The following is an 18,126-nucleotide window of genomic DNA, read 5'->3' as shown; positions in this document are numbered from 1 at the left end:
GATGATAAACTAGAACTATAAACACTATAACTACTGACACACAACTGAGGACTAACGCTAGGAGCAGAACAGAATTAAAATGGACATAAATAGGATAAACTTAAAAACTAGAAAACCAATAAACAGCTGAGGCTGGCCTTGAACTGATGAATGTCAGGTTATACTTTTAGCACCACACACTCAACCCACTGAGCTATGTGGCGACTCAGGGGAAAAGGAGAACACACTAGAGACTAGTACGAAGACAGGGGGAGCAGGATGGCCAGCAACACCTGCTGGCCAAACGGGGACAGAACACTGACTCTGACAGCATGGTTAGCAAGACAATGATTTATTTGCCTTTAAATCACTGGAGAAAAGTTTTTACCAGATGAATACAAGTAAATAAAAAAATACATTTAAAAGTTTTAAAAAATTGTTCATACAACAGTTTAATGTGATTTGTTAACATGCTAGATGCTATTCCAGAAACTTACTACATGGGTTAGTTTGAGAGTGTATATCATGTAAAGCACAGAAACTTAAAAATTTTCAGAAAGTAACAGGTATAACGGTTGTGTGTTTTACCCTGAGAAACAGAAAGAATATGCCATAAGTATGTAGCAAATATTTGACCTTATAGTCTTTTCATTGCAAAACATTTCTAGAATAATAACTGGACAAAGTCAGAATTGACCTGCATGGGCCACCCAGAATGGAGACCAAGTCAGACCTCAGTGACCTCATCCAAAACCTCATCCAGAATCTTATCCATGACATCACTGTCCAAATTAATCTCTTCCAAGTCTAGCGTAGGGACAAAGGTGACCAGGAGACGGCCGATGCGTTGCCGGAGGTTCCTCAGCTTTCTGGGGATTGCAGGGTGATGATAACAGTTATGTACAGTCAGGGGTACAAAACAAGCAAAGCAAACTCATTTTCTAAAGAAGCTACTGAAATTCATAATGTAACATGAAACCATTATAGTCAGTTCAGCCAAAGGTTTAGAAAATCTATATGCATGCAAAATTCCGAGCTTTTACATTATCAGCAAAAATCAGTCCCATCTGGCCAAATGTAACTGATTATGTTTCTACCTGCAGGTTTCTTCTTGTGAGGAGATGTTCACATTGTTCTGGGCCTCTTCTCCAGGGCTGGGCATCCCTGTTCCTCCATTTGTTCTCAGCTGCTCCAGTTCTCTTTTCAGCTGTTCACACTGATAGGAGAGACTGCTGTTCTCAATCACCATGTCTTCCATCTGTATAAAGAACAGAGGGAGTGAGGGTGCATTTAAGCATGTTTGAGTGTCTGTGTGCCTGTGCTGGGGCACATTAAGGCACAACTCTTTCCAGCTGAATGAATGAACTGGTTACATCCTTATGGAAAAGACCAATGATCTGATTACCTTGGGTATATGCAGAAAACATGCAGCATATTTCAATGCCTTGGAAACATTAAAATGAACGACTCATGTGTCCCGTACTGTTAGACAAACTTACACTTTTCTCCAACTCCTGCAGGTTCTCACACTTGCGTTTCATCTCCTCTAGTTCCTGCTGGAGCTGGTTCACCTGCTCCTTGTATGTCTCCTGCAGCCCATCAGGCTGCTGCTGCACCTCCAGCATTGGGCTTTGAGGCCCATTTCCTGCCCCCCCATTTTCACATGTTTCCCCAGTCCTGGTCTCTCCCTGGGTCTCCTTCTGCTTGATGCTTCCTTGACTGAAGGCCGGAATCATAGGGACAGAACGTGCTGCCAAATCCATGTTCTCTGTGTCACTGGATGAGACCCCAACAGCGTCCTGCTTCACCCTTTCCGGAGGAACGCAAAGGACACAAAATGAGTAAGACAATAAGACAAATCTGGCAGTCAGATGAATACAGCTGTGCACAGTACCTTTCTGGAGATGTGGACACATGGTCTTCATAGTCCATCAGCATGGTATCATTGGACAGGTTCTGACCTGTTAAAGTATTAATGGTACTGAGAGCTTCCAAAGTGCATTTAATGTGCTCCATCATATATGGGTGCTTCATAGATCCATGGCATGTATATTTGTACATTTATGTAGGTCGTAGTCATTAATACATGATTTCACATACTCTCACCCCAAGCAGGTCACCATTTCCTTTTAGCATAACTTTTAATCTTATTCATACACTTTTACTTTACTTACATGAATTATTCATCAGTCATAATATGCTTCCATCTACAGTGACTAATACAGCGTATAGTTTTCATAAACATGTGCACTGCAGCTACACAGCCTGACCTGAGCAGCTGGGATGGGTGAAGCTCTCAGATGAGCGGCCAGTGGGAGCGCCCTCTGCAGGTCTCCCCCACTCACTGCATGACAATGGTGTGGCTGGAAGGGGTAACGCTGGTGCTGACATCTGAGAGGACATTAGTGTGGGGGGGGGGGGGGGTGGCAGGTCACAGTAATAAGCGCTGCTGTTACACCTCGACAGAATGTTTATCATAAAACATGGTTTGCTGTGGTTTAGTCACACAAAAGCGTTTGCTTTCTTAATGTAAAGCCATGACTTTAACATTCTCAATTCACCTGTTGTTGGTCCTTTTTCTCCTGCTTCTTACTCATTTTCTTCCTACAGTAAAAAAATAAATAAATCAAAACACCAATAGTCAGATTCTCCTGAGAGATATCTTAATCACAATTCATACTTCACTTTTCCATGTGCAGTTGTACAGAGTCCCTAAAAGGACAGTTCTGTGTTCCCTTGCAAATGGTTTCACGTTCCTTCACAATCCTGCCTCATTACCTGCGTTGCTGTTGTACTGACAGATCCAATGATATTGCATCAACTGATGGAATTTTAAATGAACTTGGTCTAAAATACACAAATATAGTGCTAATGCTAAATTCCCATGGATGTAATATTACTGATGTTTTGTGAGGGAACGCAACAAGAATTGATAGCGAATGCAAAACATTTTCTAACCCGCTACCTGCAGGAGCTCTGTACCATTGGATCTCGCAAACCTTTTACATATCGGTGCATATGTGCAAGGAAATTGACTAAATCATTCCAGCAGGTGGCAGCACTGACTTTCACAGACCAGCGGTCAACGGAAAAGATTCGAAGACGAGCAACTGTAGTTATGGATGCTTTCGATGAGCTGTGAGGTGCGGAGGTGCCCACATATACAGCAACTTCTCATATTCATGAAGGTTAAGGGCACAATATCCCCACAAATCTAGCAATTGGCAAATAATACTTGGGCAGCCTAACAGTCTGCTAGCCTGAATGATAACAAAACGTCTATTACCAATTTCTAAATAAATAGTACTGTACTGTGCACTTTGCATGTCAAATTGTTTTGTCATTTCTTATCTAGACCATTTCATATAATATACAGACCATCTAAATAATGCCCCTGTATGTACGAAATTACTGTTGTATGCACTGGGAGCACTAAGTTTTGGACCCGTTATGAAAAATGCATAATTACTGAAAATGTGGGGTAAAGCACTGAAAAATTTTAAAGTTACTAAGAGAACCATTAGATTCCACAGTCACAAAGACAGCCAACACATGAGTGAGACTGGTTGCGGAGACAATGATGTAGTCATATAATACCCAAGCCAAGACTTTTAATATTGAAAATACAGTACGCACTTACACTAACAAATATTTATATATTCATATATTGTATGATTTAATGTGATTCAAATCATTTTCAGCATTGTTTTTACGTTCCTCGTCATCCGCAAGTCACGGCTAACTCGAGAATAACCAAAACTGCAAATATCAAGTGTGTGTACGTGAAGGGGTTACTGTATATAACTCATCATTGAAGGAGCAGAAAGACATATTCTGATGCAAAAATTTTGTGCAAAGAAAATCACCCAAACACTGTGCAAAGAAGGGAATTCAACAGACCAAAATGGCGTCTGGCCTCCGCTGGGCCGGTGGAATATCATTACTGTTTGCATGTGTCGGCATAAACGGACAAATGTCGTATGTACACAAGAGTCCATGTGCATGACCATCCGCCAACTGTAACTGCACATGACAAAGTGTAGTATCAACTAGTCTTGAGAAGCATTAGTGGATGTAAGATGATAGGACTCTTACTGTCTCTTGAAAGGTTTTGGGTCACACTGCTGCTCGTCTTCTGAATCCTCAGGCTCCTCCTCTGTTTGACAGCTCCTGCAACGGCTCAGACTTTACAAAACAGATCTGCTCCCTCGTCTGATGCTACCTCTGTCAGTCAGTTAATACCCACACAGATTAAGGTAAACTGGCACTCATCAACATAAAGCTACACCTTCCTGCCGATTGATCTTTTCATACTGATGGAGGATCAGAGGAGTAATGGCTGGGGTCCCACATAGGAATGGTTAAGTCTTCTGAAGCCCAAGGACCAGTTCTCCCCTTTCTGTTACTGGTTACAGTATGAACCACAGACATCACCTGTACTGGGGATCTGGATTCATGTAGCAGAACCACTCATCAGGGAGCAGACTAGAGTCGATACCATCTGGGAGTCTTCTCCACCTCTGACAGTGATCACACTGCACCCAGTTCTGATCCGGATGCTTCCTGTACCCAAACAGCAAAAAGCACAACAGAACTTATTTCTCTGTGGTGTGTCTGCTTGCACACAGTAACATTGCTCAGTTTTTCTCAGAGCATGTTCACACTCCACAACCAAATTCCCCTGAATACACAGCTCTTAAAACAAACACGCCATTTGAATACTCACGGAATATATTCTGTTGGTATTTGGCAGCCTTTACGCTTGTGCCGAATTTCTTCCCAGTACTCTTCCAGCTTCACTGCCAGGTTATTCATAGTTTTCCTGGACAAATATCACAAATTTCTTAAATCTCTGCCAAATGTCTCTTGGATCAAAATGAAATAGCACCTGAGGGATATCTTAATCCCAATTCATACTTCACTTTTCCATGTGCAGTTGTACAGAGTCCCTAAAAGGACAGTTCTGTGTTCCCTTGCAAATGGTTTCACGTTCCTTTGCAATCCTGCCTCATTACCTGCGTTGCAGTTGTACTGACAGATCCAATGATACTGCATCACCTGATGGAATTTTACATGAACTTGGTGTAAAATACACAAATATAGTGTTAATACTAAATTCCCATGGATGTGATATTATTGATGTTTTGTGAAGGAACTCAAAAAGAATTGATGGCGAATGCAAAACATTTTCTAACCCGCTACCTGCAGGAGCTCTGTACCATTGGATCTCGCAAACCTTTTACATATCGGTGCATATGTGCAAGGAAATTGACTAAATCATTCCAGCAGGTGGCAGCACTGACTTTCACAGACCAGCGGTCAACGGAAAAGATTCGAAGACGAGCAACTGTAGTTATGGATGCTTTCGATGAGCTGTGAGGTGCGGAGGTGCCCACATATACAGCAACTTCTCATATTCATGAAGGTTAAGGGCACAATATCCCCACAAATCTAGCAATTGGCAAATAATACTTGGGCAGCCTAACAGTCTGCTAGCCTGAATGATAACAAAACGTCTATTACCAATTTCTAAATAAATAGTACTGTACTGTGCACTTTGCATGTCAAATTGTTTTGTCATTTCTTATCTAGACCATTTCATATAATGTACAGACCATCTAAATAACGCCCCTGTATGTACGAAATAATTGTTGTATGCACTGGAAGCACTAAGTTCAAAATGCATAATTACTGAAAATGTCGGGTAAAGCACTGAAAAATTTAAAAGTTACTAAGAGAACCATTAGATTCCACAGTCACCTGCTGTCTCTTGGATCAAAATGGAATAGCACCTATTTACTGTCTGAGGCTGCGGTAAGTTCAGTAACTAGCAAGAAATCTGGTATGGATATTACACCGTTATTCTGAAGTTCAGCACTACCTGTATCCATCAGTGTCGTCAAAGTCCTGCTTGTTGTGTGTGGGCTTCAGAAAGTTGCACTCGATAACACCGATCACTCCGACACCCCGGAAACCAACCTGGATGAATCATAATGTAGAATTTAGATGTCTAACTTGTTGTTGGCAATTACATAAGAAGTATGACCAACAGAACAGCAATGCTGCATGTTTGAAACCCCCCATCAACACAAAAAATGCAAGAATATTTACAGACTCACCTTGCGCTGGCAGCCCACCCTCTCAAATGCCTTGATTAGACGGTTGTTACGGTACATCATCATGCCGTACTCATCCTTATTTTTAATGTTGTACCCAAAGGTGATCGGGATGCGTTCCTTCTGAGATTTGTTTAGGAATATCAGTCAAAATTTACAGGCAAGAGAAGTTCCCCCCTTCAGTGGGCACTAGCTCTTCATGTAACACCATGTCACCCATCATGGGAAATGAAAACTGACAGGCAGGTAATCAGACTAAAGCTGTTGAGGCACCTAAATATGGTTCTGTTACCTACTGTAAATTTCAGATTTCAACCAACCATCCGTCCATCCATCCAACCATCCATCTATCCATCCATCCATCCATGCATCCGTTCATCTTCTAACCATTTACTCTGGTCAGTCTCGAGAGTGAAAGTGGATACAAGGAAGACAGGTTTGTATTGGTCCTTGCGGGTTAATGCCAGGCTCTTGGAGATGAGCTGCATCTTCACCTTCTCACCTCTGATGATGATCTGCATGTGAGGCTTTAAGTACAAGATGCTGCAGTACGCCTATTCCACACACAGGAAGGAAAATTAGAGACCCCCAAAGCTGCACTTATTGTGTGCAAAATAATAAAATGTACATAAAATGTATTTTTTTCACTTTTGTTACTTTTTGCATCTGCCTTTCATTTTGGACAGTCTGTATGACCCAGTACATATCCTATACTATGGCAGATATTTACACGCTCCAAACCCTGCCTGAGATCCTATTGGTTCCCCATCTGAAATACTCACACGCAGCGAGTAGATGATCTCCGGCACTGACTGTGTGATGTTTTGGTTCTTGTGCGTCTCACACGCATCTTCCGGGATCCGGATGTCATACCTGTTCGTGCTGAGATCAAACTCCGTCTCTCCATTCGCCACTCTGGCAGGACCAAAATACATTTAAGACCCCTAGAGCACACACACAGGTAAAGGCTCCTTTCTCCACAAACGTTTGGGTCACCTGCGCAGGTTCCAGATGATGATGCGTGTGCCTGTAGAGCTGATGGAGGTAATAGCCGTCAGCTCAGTGAGGAGCTCCTTCTCTGTGTTGAAGGGGGAGTGTTTGAGAATGTCCTGCAGACTGGCTGCATCCTCTACTCTGAGTGAGGCCTAAGGTTAAGGACCAAGGGTCAAACTTTACTAAGTGTTGGTTAATTTTGCTGGGAAATTATACAATCAAAGGAATTCATTAGTCTTTTCAAAAACTCAAATAAAACTCTTTGTTTCCATGTATAAAAGATACTTGATGTAGGTACTTCAAGAGCAGTTAATACATTGTGGTTTTCGTGAAATAAAATTTTTCTATGGTGGTTTAGTTAAAGACAAAAAATGAATGAAAAAAGTGTTTTACATAGAAAAAACACATCATAGTCAGAATAAACACAGATCATTACTTCTGTAGAGCATAAGATTTTGCCACTTTGAATTAAATGTGTAGCAGTCCATCCATACATCTTACATAACCACTTAACTATTACAGGATCATAATGGGCTTTCAGTCTGTCTAGGGCACAGGAGATACAATGGTAAATGGACTGCATTTATATAGTGCTTTTTTTTTACCAAAGCGCTTTACAATGTGTGCCTCACATTCACTCATTCACACCACACATTCACACACCGGTGGCGGAGGCTGCCATGTAAGGTGCCAACCAGCTCACCGGGAGCAATTTGGGGTTCAGTGTCTTGCTCAAAGACACTTTAATGGGGTCAGGAGGACCCGGGGCTCGAACCTGCAACCCTCCGGTTGCCAAACAGTAGCACTACCTCCTGCACCACCATCGCCCCAGCTGGGGTCGCCTTCAGCTGGATGCCAGTCCAGGTCTTACATTAGCAGTTTAGCATTTTTGTCTGTAAGAAAGGATACGAGCTCTGCCCATCATGTCTGATGGTGACGATGGGGACCACCACATGCTCAGCCTGGATGCTCTCCAGGTAGCTCTGGGACAGCAGCCCCACACTCATAGTGTCCCATATCTTGGAGAAGATGATGGCGTCCTTCCCCAGACGCATAGAGCTGGACTTGAAGCCGTTTCCATACATGCCCACTGGGGCGTGGCCTCCGACGGCTTGCTTATCGCTGAACCCGAAACTGGGGAGAAGATTAGTTTACCATGAAATGTCATAAAAACCTGAAAGAAAACAGCTTTAATACTCAATGTTGGGTTACGAGAGCAATGACATTTCTATGGTCATGTGATTCCATCTTATTATTCAATCGTATTATGCACTGTTGAACTGACGATGGATTTAATGCTGCTGGAGAAACAGTATCAGAACTGAGACTCAACAGAAAATTTGTGTCAGAAAGCTGGTGCCACAAAAAGGTATAAATCATCTCAGGACTATGATATCTAACAGAGCAGGGAAACTAATCAGTGATTGTTCTGATTCCCTAGATCTTCCCTGCTTTCCTCGGGTGCATGTAAAAATCTGTTATAACTTGTTCCTCAGTTGCAAGCAGTTTGCAGGGTATGACTTCACAATAAGGCTACCTTTTTAGCACTTCCAAATGGTAGTAACTCATTAATAAAAAAAAAAAACGTAACTCGTTTATGATTGTATATTACTGATATATAAAGTGTTACAACGTAATTACTAACCTAATTATAAACCATTCATAAACACTTTATAAGGGCAGTCTTATTGTAACGCCGTATCAATCTGACCCAAATAAAGCCAGTAACTTTCAGATCCACTGTAAAACTGGTAACTCAAGACAATCCTTCAGCTATAGAGGCAACAGTTTAAGCAATAATCCAAGAAAGCTATCCTTTAGTCATAGATGTCAGACTATTTCAAAATAGGTTTCTTTTTATGAGTGAACAAAACAGAAATGATGTGTAAATCTGGGGGCTGGTGTGTGGCTCAGTGTGTGAGGACACTGTGCCTGCGATTGGAAGGACGCTGGTCCTGTGGTTGACACAGTGATTTCCAGAAATCAGCTGAACCTGCTCAGTGTCCACACACAGGACTGACATTCAGTGTGGGATTGTAGGTATTTTATTAATTCCCGCTAACATAATGTGGGAATTTCCTGCTTTGTCTTGATGTAGAATCTCAAAAATGTGCAAACTCAAAAAAGGAAATATGCTCAAAAAAATGTAACCACCAGGATTGGTGGTCAAAGTATTGGGATAAAACCCTCAATCATTGAATTCAGGTGTTTCATTCAGACCCATTGCTACAGGTGCATAGAATCAAGCACCTAGCCACGCAGTCAGGTTTACAAATATTTGTGAAAGAAAGGGTTGTTCTGAAGAGCTCAGAGAATTCCAGAGTGATAGTCATAGGATGCCACTTTTGCAATAAGTCAGTTCCATGAAATTTCTTGTCTCCTAGATATTCCAACTGTAAGTGGTATTATTGCAAAGTGGAACCGTTTAGGAACAACAGAAATTCAGGTATGATGTGGCAGACCATGTAGAGTAACAGAGCGGGGTCACCAAGGGCTGAGGCGCATAATGCATAAAAGTCTGTATAAATAGCTGCAGAATTCCAACCTTCCTCTGGCATTCACCCCATGACAAAACTGGAGCTCCAGGAGCTTCATGGAATGGGCTTCCATGGCCGAGCAGCTACATGCAAGCCTCACATCACCGAGCGAAGTGCCAAGCATCGGATGGAGTGGTGTAAAGCACGGTGCCACTGGACTCTGGAGCAGTGGAAACGTGTTCTGTGGACTGACCATTCATGCTTCTCTGTCTGGCCGCCTGATGGACAAGTCTGGGTTGGTTGGATGACACAACATTACTTGCCTGAAAGCACTATGCCAACTGTAAAATTTGGTGGAGGAGGCATAATGGAATGGGGTTGTTTTTCAGGGGATGGGCTAGCCCCCTTACACTCTAAAAAACGCTGGGTTGTTTTTTCAACCCATATGCTGGGTTGAGACTGCTGGGTAACAAAGTTGGGTTGATTTAACCCAATTTGGGTTGAAAATCGGTCTTGATCTATAACCCAGCAGTGCTGGGTTGAGAACGCGGACGTGAAAGAGAGCACGCACGTCACGTCAACATCCAGGGACATCAGCGAGAGTTGACGGTGTTTTGCGCCGTCTTTAGAGGGAAGCCAGTGAAATTCTGTCTGAAACGTAAGTTATTCAGTGTGTATTTAACAATGTTCATAATAAATAAAACATTTGCTTTACTGTATAATATATATACACGCAAATTTTAGGCTTTCGGTCAGTTGAACTGAGATTACCTAACGACTAAGCGACGGCCGTGCTCCGCCATAACGTAAAATTTTTAAATATTACTTTTGTATATGTTAGATACGGTTTTGATATAGCGGAGTTTACTTAACTAATTTCCTGCTCTGCTTGTAAGGTACATTTCGTTCAATTCGTTTGACTTAGTTGTACATTCGACAGCAAACGATGTTAATTTACTACGAACATGTAATTTCTTTAATCCTGTAAATGGTTTGATGCAGGCGGGAATGTCTGAGCTCAGCTCAGGCTAAAGGCGGCTTGAAACTAAGCATGTTCGACGGACATTTTCTAAGCATAGTGCTAAGGCCATGGTCAGTGGTTAACTAATGCTGATAGCTTGGTGTGTTATGGTCTTTAATGCTCCTAAAGGTTTTTTAGGTGTTCTGAAGGTAGCTATTTAACTTTTACACATTTTTGAGTTCTTAATGAATCTGTACCATTTCTTTTTTATTTATTTTTCCTTTTTTCAGATTGGGACCAATATGGCTGAGTACCTTCGTTCAGAAGAGTCCATTGAATTTTCTTATGTTCTCATGCATGGAGACAACCACTGCTTTCAAGCCTTTGCTATAATAAATGGCACAGCATTTGAGCAAAGTACATTACTTGCTGCAGTGGACGTTTGAAATGTTTTCATATTTTAAATACATATTTTCTTGGAAGTAAATTTGACTTCAGTCACTTTATATCTCAGGATATATTGATGTTTGCACATAATTGTTAATGGGAAAGTTATAAAATGTTTTCCTATTTTTTCCTAATCTTAAATTTGTATTTTCTTAAGTTTTTTTTTTTGTTTGTTTTTTCAGTCAGTTTGATGCCGTTTCATTATTACTTCTACATATTTTTTCAGTTGATGATTTATATATATCAGGATATGTTAATGTTTATGCACAAATTTGTATTTTAAAGTTAATCTTTGTGACTTCAGTCAGTTAGATGCTTTTTCATTATTACTTCTACATACTTTTATTTTTCCTCTACTCTGCAATTACATTGCAATTGATTCTTACTGATGATTCCTGTATATCTCAGGATATATTAATGTTTATGCATGATGTAAATGTTATGAAAAGTTTTCATATTTCAAATTGTGTTTTTCTAAAGTTAATTTGTCTGACTTCAGTCTGATGCATTGTTACTGACTTCAGTCACAGTGTTTCTGTGATAGTTTGATACATTTTAATAGAAATTGTCTTAATGCTGAGGTGGAGATGGGAAAATGTCTTAAATTCATATGGACACATTTTTTACATGTTTTGTCATAAATAAAATTCCATTACTGAAGTATATATTGCTGTAGAATTGTTTTTATTTTAGTAATTTTAATCACCAAAGTTTCTAGATTAAATTTCTGACCCATTTTGGGTTACATTCAACCCAGCAGTGTAGTCATTTTTAACTAATACTGTAGTTGGGCTAAAAATCACAACCCAGCATGCTGGGTTAAACGTGTAACCCAACTTGTTGGGTCAAAATAACCCAGCGTTGGGTTAGTCCCTTTTTTACCCAGCGCTGGGTTACCAAAATAACCCAAATTGGGTTGTTTTTAACCCAGCAGTTTTTAGAGTGTAGTTCCAGTGAAGGGAACTCTTAATGCTTCAGCATACTAAGACATTTTGGACAATTCTATGCTTCCAACGTCGTGAGAACAGTTTGAGGAAGGTCCTGTTCAGTTCCAGCATGACTGTGCCCAAGTGCACAAAAGGGCCATAAAGCCATATTTGGGTGAGTTTTGTGTGGAAGAACTTGACTGAACTGCAGAGCCCTGACCTCAACCTCACCAAACACATTTGGGATGAACTAGAACGGAGATTGCAAGCCAGGCCTTGTCATCCAACATCAGTGCCTGACCTCACAAATAGTCTTCTGGATGAATGGGCAAAAATTCCCACAGATACATGGAAAGCCTTCCCAGAAGAATGACAGCTGTTATAGCTGGTATGTGGGGGACCAACTCCATATTGACGCCTATGGATTTAGAACGGGACGTCATAACTGTTCCTGTAGGTGTAATAGCCAGGTGTCCGAATACTTTTGTCCATATAATGTTTGAAGAACTGCTCGCACTATTGGCCATCACTTTGCAACACTAGTCACCACAGATGGAATTATTATTAGTCGATATTACGTTGACTAATCGTTGCAGCCCCAGTGAACAATGTCTGAGAGCAACAGCTATTCTCTGCCTAATAAGGCCTGACACATGCAGTCCACAAATTAAATATTTTGACCCGATTGTTACATCCCACAACACCACATAAAGGTTAGTTCAATGTTTAACTGTATGATTCATAACTGTATAATAATTTAGTTACTTGGCGTTTGGTAATGAAGGGTCTAAGGGTCATAAGCAGACAACTGATAGCACCTTCATCCATAGCAACTAGTTTCTAAGTAATTAATCATGTGGTCGTTTATCATAAACATAATAAATTATATTCATGCAATGAAATGCAAATCCAGCTGCTTCAATGGACACATATTTGAATGCTGAAAACAAACACTTTACCACTTATTCAGCAACTTTTAAATGATCAATATGTTTTGACATTAAACCACCCAAAAATGCAATCAGAAAGTAACAAGTGAACTTGTCGTGGAGTACAAACCCTACTCTAACCACTGAACCTACTGAGAACTCCAGGATGTGGGTTTAGATGCATACACATGCACAGTCTACTAAAAACATTTACTGAAACTCCAACAAGGCTGAATAGAGAATACTACAGATCAGGTATTCCATCTAAGTAATATAAACCAAAAACAGGCAAACTTACGTGTGAGTGTGGGTGAGAGATGTAGACGTCTAACAGAAAACATTTTGATTCAAAGTATTTTTGAACTACAAGAATACAAAACACTTAAGTATTTTGATACAAAATATGAATCCATTTTCATCAACCCTATGAAATACAAATTACAAAACCCTATTTTGTATTTGAAATAGGTATTTGAAATACATGCACGTATCATAAATACCTCCCATCCCTGCCTGCAATACCACTTCATGCAACAGTATGGACTGTTTGAGGTTTACCTCAGCATTTTGTGCATTCCTTTTTTGGTCATACCCTTCCCATTGTCCTGAAATGTAAGGCAGTCAAACCCCTTTATCCGAGTCCAATCAATCCATAACTGCTTGGCCATGACATCTGGGTCGTATGCATTGTCTGGGTGGAAAATAATACACATTTACATAGCATCAGCACCTCCAGTAAAAGACAATTTAATACCACAAACGTTTCCTGTAACTGCCTTATTAAAGTTCACTAGTACAGGTGTGCCCCGCTTTACACCACTTCGCTTTTAGGAATATGACTTTTACGAAAAAGCAGAGAAGTGAAAATAGCGTTTCGCATATGAGCGAGCCAATTACAGATATACAGTTAGTTGCGGCATATAGCCTACGACGGTGGTTCCATTAGATTATAACAGTGTTGAAAAATTCCTACAGCCTAGTGATGTGGCGATACGCATTACGCACACGTTTGTGGGGATGCTGATGTAAACAAACCTATTGCGCTGCCAGTCGTGTAAAAGTAAGCTATATCACACGAAATACTTCATAATGGTAATAAACAACTATATTAACGGGTTTTTTGTTTACTATACTATATTCTTTATAGTTATTTAGGCTATAACATCTACGTTTGCGTAAATTGCGGAAGGCTACTAAAACATTCGTTTCTCAGAATGTACTGTATCCCTGTCAATTTATAAGCGACGCATGACTGTATTGATTCTGGTCAGTGAAACTACACTGCAGGCACACATGCATTTTTTCTACTTTATTAAGTATGCTATTTACAGTATTTACAAGGTTGTTAACTTTGGTCAGCTGGCTGGCGTGAGATATTCAAGTTTTGTTACGATGATGAGCTTCATACCGATTAGCTCCGCGATGGCACTGAACGGCCAGGTGTGGCTGGTGGAGTTCGTGTGGAGAAACTTGGGATCGAGCTGCAAAGGGACGAGCCAGTGCAATTAAATATCATACATGACAAGGAACCACCATTTCGCGTTCATTGTCGCAAATATGCTGTGCACATCTATGAATTACTAAAATCACAGTTAACGGCAGCGTACAGCTGGTTAAATGTAAATGTTGAATCAACTTAACACAGTTGAAGTAATAAAGTAGTCAATCGCCGTTACATTCAATGCACAACGTAATCGATCACACGAAATATCTGAAGCTGCCTCAATGTAAATAATTTATTCTGTTTAACCCATGGTCGTAAATTACGCGTAGCCTACTGTACGAAGGTTTTTTAGCCGGCGTGGATGTCACTCACCATGCTCAGGGGTACCCCCACCATATTCGGCATACTCATCTTTCGGCTTTGGTTAGTCTCCGGTCCCCAGACACTGTAGTCTTCACCAGTATTTATTTAATATTTATAACAGTAGACACCCATCACCCGACGTCATACCGAAACTTATAGCACAATTATTATCGAAAACGAAACCGGAAACTATCGAAATGAAATTAACGAAAACGATTGATTTTAAAGTATTTTGCAAACTAAAACAAAATAGGCCTCATTAACACGGAGTAAATGAAAAGCTGAAAATAAAACTTGCAATGTGTGAAAAACTAACTGAAACAAAATTAGAAAATGAAGGTAGTTTTCGTGTTTGACGGCACGGCTATACAAACTGGCCGCGCTACTGTTCCACAGAGATATGGCTGGTAGGAAAACGCCGGAGTTCTGAATTAGATTATTTCGAATTTAACTTAGTGATGGGATTTAGAAACTGTGAAACGTTCCGACACATCTGAACAAGTCTTTCGAAATACTTCAGACTCAACATTGGCATTGGTATGTTACTGCAGTCATTATAATGTGCTGAAGTTCCCCTTTACTAAATTTAATACAGCATGAAACTGTTAATGTGATACAGTGTGTTCACTTTGTGTGTTTGTGGCCACTACAAATGCATCCTTGTTACCATTCATTATGTTGTGTATAGGTAAAATGCACCATGTTGCCAAAAGTATTGGGACACCTGCCTTTACACACACATGAACTTTAATGGCATCCCATTCTTCATACATAGGCGCCTTAATATAGAGTCGGCCCACCCTTTGCAGCTACTTCTGCACACTGTGCGCCTCTACATGCGTTATCCATGCTCTGTGATTCTATGTTGCTGTTGTTCCCAATTGCTTTCACTTTGTTATAATACCACTAACAGTTGACTGTGGAATATTTAGTAGTGAGGAAATTTCACGAATGTACTTATTGCACAGGTGGCATCCTATCACGGTACCACGCTTGAATTCACTGAGCTCCTGAGAGTGACCCATTCTTTCGCAAATGTTTGTAGGAGCAGTCTGCATGCCTAGGTGAGTGATTTTATACACCTGTGGCTATGGAAGTGACTGGAACACCTGAACTCAACGATTTGGAGGGGTGTCTCAATACTTTTGAGAATATAGTGTATATTTGCACCAATTTATATTAGAGCCGTTTGTGTGATTGATGTTGTTAAAACCAGTACTGATTGATTCATATTGTTAATGAAAAGAAGGAATTAAAGGCCGAGAAGGAAAAAGCAGAAATCCCTCAAAGTGCAGAAAGAATTAACAAAATACATCAATATTCATAAACATATTTTATTGATGTAAATGCTTGTTTCCGCTGTAAGGGTGAACTGGAAACATATGGGGTGACTTGAAACTCACATTTGCGTCATCAGCGAAACAGGAAATCGAAACCTTACAGGAAGAAGGAGTTTGCATGCTGAAGAAATTTTGATACATAAGAACCTCTAGGCCTAGTGATTCAGGCTGAGTGAATAATGGCTCTTTGCAGGCGCCGTTGCTTTACAAGAGCCCCATACAGGATTAGTTCATCCTTCTTTTATTTTTAAGGGCACGGGGGTTACTAGGTTCATCTGCGACATATTTACAGTATTAGGATAATGATAGGGTAATATTTGGATCAGATACTAATACAGAAGTAATCCATAGATGTAAATCTTGCCCCACCCCAAATGTGAAGGATACATTGGTTGCACCCTCACCAAATAAAACCAATCCCATGATTCATTGTGTCGCAAGTTCGTTCTTGGGAGGCAAGTTAGTAAGACTGGTGTTCTGTTTTGCCAAGACCACAAGTAAGTCTTTGTGTTCTTGGTATCGAGAAACAGCCACTGCTTCTGACAGGGTAGGTTCTTGTGCAAAATAATCACTAATATAATGATAGGGTAAGATTTGTATCAGATTCAGACTTAGACATCACATCAATATAATTTCATTTGGCATGTGAGGACTAGGTTTAGCGGCACTGAATAACTCGTATTGCCAGACCTCATGCCAATGATCTCCACTGTAAACATTATACAAGGTGATGCCATGTCCCTCTGCTTTGTCAGTTTACTCCCATGAATTCACCCTATGTATGGAATGTGTTATGTAAATAAAGTTGCACTGCCTTGAATGCAATTCATGCAACACTAAATATTGAAAACTTTTGGCACAATTTCAAAAGAATGTATAATGAACTTTTTGTGCAAGATGGATTTTAATGCTAATCTGACAGGTAAACAATTATCTGAAACAAACAGCAACCAGCAAATCCTGCTCATTCTGCCTAACCTAACGCGACAATGTCTACCTTTTGTGACTGGCTGCTTCACACTGTCCTCAGCGTAAAGGGGAGTGGATTAAAAGAACAGCCCTCAAGTATGTGTCACTTTTTTTCAGGGGTCACCAACCTTTTTGAGACTGAGAGATACTTCACGGGTACTGAGCCATACGAAGGGCGACCAGTTTGAAACACCCTCCTAAACTTATATAGACTTCATGTATAATAAACATGGTTTAAATACTTTTTTTTAGATATTGTCATTTTCAAATCTATATAAATGCGAATGTGATTAAAGAAGAATAGCAACAGGATAAAATAAAATCTGAGACGCTGCTCACTGGTGAGTTGTGCTATTTTTAGAACAGGTCTGCGGGTGACTCATGTGGTCCTTGGGGGCATCCTGGTGCCCACGGGCACCATGTTGGTGACCCCTGCTTTGTTCGTTCCAAAGAGCCATTCCAAAGAATTGGATCATTTGCGAACATCACTTCACTAGAGTTCTGTGTGAGATTAGGAATCTAAGGCTGTATGTGAAATGTTCTCTTGTTCACTCACTCACTACATAGTGTTCCCTACATTGAACACTCACTAGGGGATAAGGGCAGACAGTGGTTGATACATTTTAGATGCTAAACGAATGTTAGACTGTTACTTAGTTAAGTGCCGGATATTTGTAATTATTATCTCTGTCAGATAAGCAAACGCCAGAACATGGACACCAACTTTGCTAATTTGGATAAGTACACATTGTAACTGACATATGTCTTCACAATGAAATAGAATGAAAATAAAATTGAAATAAAAATATAACAAAACTTCGCAACACAAATCTGCACACGGTTAACTTTACAACATACTTGACTGTACTGTATGGGGGCTGCAGCTGTAACTATGGTTTTCGAAAACGAGGATACTAATTTATTGTAAAAGAATGCAGAAAAGCTGATCCTTCAGCTGGGATGTTGGACGTCTCTGGGTCCACAGTTCTTAAGGCTGATCCTATGATTAGCTATGAAACACCTGATCTCATTGATGGTAGACTTCTTAGGCATAAAACCAGACTGCTCTGGTCACTGACAGGCTAGCATGTGATCACATATCCTGTTGACGATGACCCTAGCAAGGACTTCACTCAGCACTGAGAGCACTGTTATCTCCATGTAGTTGCTGCGATCCAGGCG

The 18,126-nt window shown here is 40.4% G+C and overlaps 1 protein-coding gene across 1 annotated transcript; it reads right to left on the bottom strand.

Moving 5' to 3' along the window:
- Positions 1-315: 315 nt before the first annotated feature.
- On the bottom strand, positions 316-15,029 carry LOC111859347 (MORC family CW-type zinc finger protein 3-like). Its single transcript, XM_072698167.1, has 18 exons — positions 14,645-15,029; positions 14,237-14,309; positions 13,387-13,519; positions 7,998-8,222; positions 7,092-7,229; positions 6,878-7,010; positions 6,521-6,649; positions 6,099-6,218; positions 5,861-5,958; positions 4,706-4,801; positions 4,414-4,542; positions 4,075-4,149; positions 2,541-2,583; positions 2,250-2,370; positions 1,874-1,940; positions 1,479-1,788; positions 1,077-1,237; positions 316-848 (listed from the first exon to the last, which is right to left on the bottom strand). Exons 1-18 carry the CDS (start codon positions 14,681-14,683, stop codon positions 707-709), a joined length of 2,232 nt encoding a protein of 743 aa, XP_072554268.1. The 5' UTR covers positions 14,684-15,029; the 3' UTR covers positions 316-706.
- Between the last annotated feature and the right edge of the window lie 3,097 nt (positions 15,030-18,126).

The sequence above is a fragment of the Paramormyrops kingsleyae genome, chromosome 1 (genome assembly GCF_048594095.1).
Source record: "Paramormyrops kingsleyae isolate MSU_618 chromosome 1, PKINGS_0.4, whole genome shotgun sequence".
NCBI lineage: Eukaryota > Metazoa > Chordata > Actinopteri > Osteoglossiformes > Mormyridae > Paramormyrops > Paramormyrops kingsleyae.
This window is presented reverse-complemented; position numbering and strand designations above follow the sequence as displayed.